This window comes from Camellia sinensis, chromosome 7 (genome assembly GCF_055761805.1).
Source record: "Camellia sinensis isolate YWXY chromosome 7, ASM5576180v1, whole genome shotgun sequence".
NCBI lineage: Eukaryota > Viridiplantae > Streptophyta > Magnoliopsida > Ericales > Theaceae > Camellia > Camellia sinensis.
In genome coordinates, this window is record NC_138967.1 from 36680001 (window position 1) to 36688318 (window position 8318).

At 40.4% G+C, this 8318-nt stretch overlaps 1 protein-coding gene across 1 annotated transcript in view; it reads left to right on the top strand.

The window, feature by feature from the left end:
* The window catches only part of LOC114275189 (uncharacterized), a 17868-nt gene extending 10593 nt beyond the window's left edge, over positions 1–7275 (top strand). Inside the window, exon 2 of the mRNA XM_028217184.2 lies at positions 7018–7275. Within this exon, the coding sequence (XP_028072985.2) occupies positions 7018–7161 (144 nt within the window). The 3' untranslated portion in view covers positions 7162–7275. The remainder of the gene's footprint in view (positions 1–7017) is intronic.
* The last annotated feature ends 1043 nt before the right edge of the window (positions 7276–8318 follow it).

Genomic DNA, 8318 nt, shown 5'->3' on the forward strand with positions numbered 1-8318 from the left:
CAATGGGTGTCTTATAAGCAGTGCGGTAAGCCCATAATGCATCAATTAACCGTTGTGACCAATCTTTCCTATCCGGTCTCACCGTTTTCTCAATTATGTGCTTTACCTCCCTATTCGAGACTTCTACTTGGCCACTAGTTTGAGGGTGGTATGGAGTGCCAACTTTATGAGTGATAGAGTATTTCTTAACTACCGACTCAAAGAACCGGTTACAAAAATGTGTACCCTGATCACTTATTATGGCTCTAGGAAACCCAAAACGACTAAAGATATTTTCATGCAAAAATTTGATTACCACTCTATGATCGTTTGTTCGGGTAGCTATCGCCTCCACCCACTTAGACACATAATCTACAGCCAAGAGAATGTACTCAAACCCGAACGACGACGGGAAAGGGCCCATAAAATCAATTCCCCAAACATCAAATATTTCTACCACAAGAATAGGGGACATTGGCATCATGTCACGCCGAGACATCGAACCCATTCGCTGACAGCGCAAACAAGTTCTACAAAATTGATGGGCATCTTTAAAAATTGTGGGCCAATAAAACCCGCTTTGTAAAATTTTGGCGGCCGTTTTATGTCCACTAAAATGACCGCCACATGCAGAAGAATGACAAAATGTAAGAATGCTATGCACCTCACTCTCCGGCACACACCGTCGGATCACTTGGTCGGAGCAATATTTAAACAACTCCGGATCCTCCCAAAAGTATTACCTGACCTGTGAAAAGAACCGGTCTTTGTCTTGCTTAGACCAATTCTGCGGCGTTTGCCCAATGGCCAAGTAATTCACAATATGTGCAAACCACGGAGGGCTCGCTTGTGACAGCTCAAAAAGTTGTTCGTCCGGAAACGAATCATGCAAAATAAGAGGGTCGCTATTATACTCAACAAGGATTCGAGAGAGATGATCCGCCACCACATTCTCAGATCCTTTCTTATCACGGATCTCTAAATCAAATTCCTGAAGCAACAAAATCCATCTAATCAACCTAGGTTTGGTCTCTTTCTTAGATAGTAAATACCGCAAAGCGGCATGATCAGTGAAGACTATGACCTTGGAACCTAGGAGATAAGACCGGAATTTGTCTAAGGCAAAGACCACAGCTAGCAACTCTTTCTCGGTAGTAGTGTAGTTCAATTGAGCATCCGAGAGAGTGCGACTAGCATAATATATAGCAAATGGTGCCTTATTGACCCTTTGGCCCAACACAGCCCCGACAGCATAATCAGAAGCATCACACATGATTTCAAAAGGAAGAGACCAATCTGGTGACTTCATGATTGGGGCGGTGGTCAAAGCCATTCTTAGTGTTTCGAATGCCTTTAAGCATGCGTCATCAAAGACAAAAGGCGCGTCCTTAACTAGTAAACTACACAAAGGACGTGATATCTTACTAAAGTCTTTGATGAACCTACGGTAAAAACCTGCATGCCCTAGGAAAGACCTAATTTGACGCACGGAATTGGGTGGAGGAAGGCCTGCAATGATGTCGACCTTAGCCTTGTCAACTTCTATACCTCGAGGGGACACAATGTGTCCCAACACTATACCCTCACGAACCATAAAATGGCTCTTTTCCCAACTCAAGATTAGGTTTGCCTCAGTACATCGTTCTAACACTCTAGTTAAGTTCCTAAGGCATTCCTCAAAAGACGGTCCAAACACCGAGAAATCATCCATAAAAACCTCTAAGAATTTCTCCACCATGTCGGAGAAAATCGCCATCATACACCGTTGAAAAGTCGCCGGTGCATTACACAGCCCAAAGGGCATGCGCCTGTAGGCAAAAGTGCCAAAAGGGCATGTGAATGTGGTCTTTTCCTGGTCAGCGGGGTACACTGGGACTTGATTATACCCCGAATAGCCATCAAGAAAACAATAGAAACCCTGCCCCGCTAACCGCTCTAGGATTTGGTCAATGAAAGGTAAGGGAAAATGGTCCTTCCTAGTCGAGGAATTTAGTCTCCTATAATCAATGCACACTCACCACCCAGTAGTGGTCCGTGTGGGGACTAACTCTCCTCCTTCATTCTCAACAACAGTGATGCCCGATTTCTTGGGCACTACTTGTGTGGGACTCACCCACTTGCTATCTGAGATGGGGTATATGATACCCGCATCTAACAATTTCAAAACCTCCTTCTTCACCACCTCTTTCATGTTAGGATTCAGTCTCCGTTGCATTTCGCGAGAAGGTTTGGTGTCCTCCTCTAGGTGTATATAATGCATGCACACGGAAGGATCTATCCCTTTCAAATCAGCCACTGACCACCCTATAGCACTCCGATGTGCCACGAGAACACTCATTAACTGACTCTCCTGTGCTGCAGTCAAGTCAGATGCAATGATGACCGGTAAAGTATCTTGGGGCCCTAAAAATGCATACTTGAGTGTGGCCGGAAGTGGCTTCAACTCAAGTGTAGGTGGTGTGACCAAAGAAGGTGTGGCAGGCTCTCTCGACAGAGGAGGAAGTGACTCAAACCGGGCTTTCCATGGAGGAAAATCCGGTGTAGAAGAAGAATTAAGCAAGACATTCACCTCCTCAACTGACCCATCTATATCAAAATTTTCAAACCCAAAATGAGCTAGACAAGCCTCCAAAGGGTCCTCTACAAGAATGGAGGGCAAAGCCTCCTCAACAATCTCATCCACAACATCCACTAATAAGCACTCCTCTCTCTCATGAGGTTGTTGTGATGCTTGGAAAACATTAAGTTTCACTTGCATGTTACCAAATGAAACTTCCATAACCCCGGTCCGACAATTAATGCACGCATTGGCCGTAGCCAAGAAAGGTCGACCCAAAATCACCGGGATTTGTTTCCTAGAACTGGCTACCGGTTCCATATCTAATACCAAAAAGTCAACAGGGAAGTAGAACCTATCAACCTTAACTAGCACATCCTCAATCATGCCACGTGGCACTTTGAGGGACCGGTCAGCCAACTGAAGAGTAACAGTCGTGGGCTTCAACTCGCCAAGCCCAAATTCCTCGTACACAGAGTACGGCAACAAATTAACACTAGCCCCTAAATCCAATAAGGCCCTATCAATGAAGTGGTCCCCTATAATGCATGCAATGGTTGGGGCACCTGGGTCCTTAAGCTTAGGAGGTGTGTCATTCAACAAGATGGAGCTTATTTGCTCCGTGAGTAGGACCTTTTGGGACACATGTGTCCTAGATTTACGCTTTTGCGTGCAAAGGTCCTTCAGAAATTTGGCATATGATGGTACTTGCTTAATCGCCTCCAACAGGGGAAGGTTGATTTTTACCTGTTTAAAGACCTCCATCATTGCCTCCATAGATGCCGCCTTCTTATTAAAAGGGGACGGTGTATCAAGGCACTGGGGAAAGGGTGCCTTAGGCACATATGGAGTGCTAGGGACTAACTCATCCCTCTTAAGTGTTTCCCCCTCACCCTTTCTCTCACTTGGTGAACCACCGTGGTCACCCTTCCTAACTCTAGTTACATCAGACGCAACAGATTGAGGCTCTAACTCCCTACCACTTCTTAGAGCAACCACCGCCTGCACTTGCTCATGTTGCTTACCATTCCCACCCGAACTCTCTGCCCCGTATTGTCCCTTAGGGTTAGCCACAGTTTGACTTGGTAATTTTCCCTCCTCTCTCCGATTCATGTTGTTAGCCATTTGACCCAATTGGGTCTCTATCTTGGCAATAGAGTGAGTGTGGGAGTGAACTATCGGTGCTAACCCCTTAAGTTCTGAAAGGACTTCCAACACCTGAGTCTCAAAGGCAGAGTTGCCCTGAGGGACAGGCAGGGGTTGTGGTTGACGGTATGGTTGTGGGGGTCTATACAGTTGCGGTGGTCGGTAAGATGATTGGTTGGCAAAATTATTGAAATTCTGCCTTGGTGGTGGAGGATTGTAAGAAGTGCCTTGTGAAGGGGGCCTCCATGAGAAATTAGGGTGATTTCTCCATCCCGGATTATATGTGTTGGAGTATGGGTTATTACCCGGGTTGGAGAATCCTTGAGCCGCATTCACATGCTCTTGGACTAACTCCGGAAATTGTGATGCCGAAGGGCACTCACTCAAGTCATGAGCAGGGCTCGCACAAATAACACATGCCTCATGAAATTGAGGCTGATCATGTTGGGTAGGAGCATGTCCCGTAGCTAATAATTGGTCCATCTTGCGGGACAATGCCTCTACTTGTTGGGCTAACTCTAGGTTTTGCCCGACCTCATAAATGCCCCCTCTTTTCGGGGCTCCAACCATGGGTTGCCGGACTTGCCGGGCTGCGGAGGCATGGTGAAGGGAATTATCACTTAGGTTCTCAAACAATTGCCATGCCTCAGCATCATTTTTAGACATAAATGTCCCACCACAGGACGAATCCACCATTTGGCGGTGTGGCTCAGTTAAGCCATAATAAAATGTTTGAACAAGTTGCCAATTAGGCACTTGGTGGTGGGGACACTGTTGGAGAAGGTCTCGAAGTCTTTCCCAAGTCTCATGGAATTGCTCGCCATCCATTTGAGCAAAGTTTGTGATGGCTCGCCTAAGTTGGTTGGTTTTACCTATGGGAAAATACTTCTCCAAGAACCGTTGCTGTAATTGGTCCCAAGTTGTGATTGAATTAGCAGGTAAAGAATTTAGCCAGTGTTTGGCTTTATCCTTTAACGAGAATGGAAACAATCGCAACATTAAGGCCTCATTTGTGAAATTCTGGATTCTTACTGTCGAGCAAATTTCCAGAAATTCATTCAAATGTTTATAAGGGTCATCATGAGTTAGTCCATGAAATGATGGGAGCATTTGTATGGTGCTGGACTTAATCTCATAATGAGCAGCAGTGGTGTTGGGCAATTGGATGCATGATGGTGATGTATATGCAGTGGGTGTAAAATAATCCTTAAGTGTCCGGTTAGGCTCATTCGGGATATTAGGATCTGCCATCTCTAATGGCTCAATGTATGAATATTCAAGCCTAGGAATACGAGCAGAGGTCCTAAGTCTCCTAAGGGTCCTTTCTAGTTCAAGGTCCAAACTCCACAATTCAGGGTGACAAGAACGACGCCCGTGCATACACTACCCAAACACACAACAAGTTCCGACTCTGTGCACTAAGTATGAAAGCAAAATACCAAAGGAAGAAATACTCACAGCGGTTTAACGAAAACGCTTTACTCGTCTTACGGAAGGTTGACGTGTAGACGTTGTCCCCAACCTCTGTTTGAGCTTTGACTTCTGTTTTAGCACTTTGGTGCTTTGCTTGTGAGTGTTTGCTTCTGTTTACTCACTTTAGTGCTGCGGTTTTTTTTTTATTTAAGCTCGGCTGCGCTCCGCTTACACTTCAATGATAGCTCCAATTTCAAACACTCTGCACACTTAGCAACACCAAAAGCATAAAATCCTAAACTAAAAATTAAAATAAGAATGTAACTTTAAATTAACTAATTTCGCCAGAAGTCCCCGGCAACGGCGCCAAAATTTGATGGGTCGTTGAACACACCAAAATTAAATACTAAACTATACCAAATTCTATCAGAATAATGGCAAGTCCAGGTATCGATCCACAGGGACTATTGTGAAATTAAACTAATTTAATTGTTAAATTCCTAAATTAATTTTGATAAAAAGATTGAATGATCATAACCTAATTTAATAACAAATAAATTAAACTAAGGAATTAAATTATCAATAATAAATGAAATTGGATTTACTAAATTGGGGAAAAATCCTAGGGTTGAGAATTCACCACTAACCACATAATTAGGGTTTCCAATTGAAATTAATTATGCTATGGTTTGAACAAATTAATGCTTCACAACTACAAGCTCAAAGCATTTAACAAGAAGATCATCACATTCAATGTACGAGCACGAACCATCTCAAGTAATACGAATCGTTCACTCTAAACTAGGGTAGTGATACGACTCGTTCCTCGTAGCATGGTTCGTCCCATACCTTGAATGTGAAGGAATAGAAAACTCATGTATGGATAATATTCAACAATCACAGAAAGTTAAATATTCGAAAAGATAATGAAGATCATATATAAAGAATTTCTAAAACACCATACAATGGTTCAAACCTTACATAATATAAAATCAAAAGAGAAAACTACATAATTACATGGCTAGGGTTTCATCAAAACCCTAGAAAAGAAGACTAGCCACTCATGGAGGAGTGGAAGGAAGTAGAAGGAGAATGAATCACCATGGGAGACATCCTTGAAGCTTTTTGTTCCTTTCTCTTTTGCAAACCCTAGCCTCCCTCTTTAGGTCCAAACAATTTCAGAACCCTAATCCAGCCTTTTTTTCTTCCTTTTCATCCTTCCAATCTCGTCCAAACAGGTTTAAAACGTCGGTTTGACTTTCCCAGAAAAAGTCAACGCACGTGCGGAAAAAGTCAACGCACGTGCGGGAAAAGTCAACTCTGCCAAATTCTGTCTTTTTGCTCATTTTATGCTCCGACGATGTATAACCTGATTGACACTCAACACACATAAAAATATACGGTTTGACCAGCAAGTGAAGTTAAGAGATTCTAATTAACGGCCTCAATGATGTACATTTCGGCCTTAATCACTTACTAAAAAAGAAATTAATATAATTATGTAAGAATTTTAAGACTATTTGTTTTTTTTTCTAAACTTCTTGGAAAGATGGATGGATGGGTATTATTATGATCAATTTAAAAATCAAGGGTTTAATTAAAAAAATTAAAAACTTATATTCTAGCTTTATTGGAAGAAGTTAATAATTAGGGTAAATTACTCACACGTCTTATTACAAAAATACCTGCACTAAGTCTCACAATATTATTCTTTTATCAATTTCCACGTTTGATTCTTTAAAAAAATAATAAAAAAATATATTATAGATTGTATCATTATTTACTATCGTTAAAAAATACTCATTTTATTCAATGATATTTTACTCTAATAAACAGAACACATAATTAAGGTTTAGGTTATAGCAGTCAAACTTTCAAGTTATTTACCTAATTTCCTTCTTTTTTTTTTTTAATGTTTTCAGAAAAAGTCGACTTTGCTGCTCAGATTACTCGAGTCAGAGATTGGCGCTGCGGTTGTGGCTGGTGCTGAGGCTGTGGCTGTTTCTGGCGCTGCGGCTGCGGCTGACCTTGCGGCTGCGGCTGCTGACAGCTGTAGTATTATGTGAGAGAATGCAAACCAATTTGCTTTTAATTTCCACAAGTTTATAAATAGAATAATGGTATATGTACTAATTAATGTATCAATTAATGATGTGACATAATTTAAAATTTTTTTGATATTTGTAATGTGATTAATGAGTGAGATTAATAATAATATTATAATTAGTATTGATATATTATTAATAAACTAATTAATACATGTAAGACCACCGTTATAAATATGATTGTAATAAGCCTATATTATTATTAAAACTTTATGGTTTGTGTGCATGCACGTTAAACTGCGCAACACTTTTGGGCCTGTTTGATTCTAGGATATAAAAGGTGAGATTGAATATTATATCTTATAGGTCCATATATCTCATGTTTGTAATTTTTTTTTAAAAAGAATATCTATCTTTTATACTATATATCTAAACAAATGTAGTGGAGTGTGAGAATTCTCTAAACTCTTAATACTAAATTCTTATGAATTCTCTCTCTTATGTGTCACTTTTCAAGTCTCTCCTCCCACTTTTCTTAATTTTTAATCATTTGTCAATTATCTAAATCTCAAAAGTCAAAAGAATTATATATATTTAAATAAAATGATAAATATTTAAGACATTGATTAGCAAAAGGGCGGAAGACTAATATATGAAGGAAGATGAATTACGAAATCAAAATGGAATGCACATTCTATTACTAATTAAAACATTAATTAAAACATTATTAAAACATTAATTAAAACATTGAAACATTTACAATTTGAAACATTGAATAACTTACAATTGTAGCAACTGTAAGGATCTTTAATTGGGTACAACGGGGAAGCTTGTAAGGCTCTCAAAACACTCTGGTTTTTCTTACAACACAGATGGAGAAGAAAATTGAAGAATGCCTGAATGCTTACAATTGATTACAATATAAAGAAATAAAAAGTAAAACAGTGAGCATGTGACTGAAGAAAGCAGCTGGCAGAGCATGGGAAAAAGTAGATGCTGTCGGTTGCTTTCGGTGGCGTGATTGCACAGATGATCAGCCTTTAGCAAAAGTTGATTGGTTGAATAGTGGAATCAATATAAATACAAATTGGCAGCTTTTCTCAAAAGAGTATTGATTGAAGCTAATTTGTATCTATATGGAATCCAATGTTGATCAGACAAATGGATCCGGAGCATCT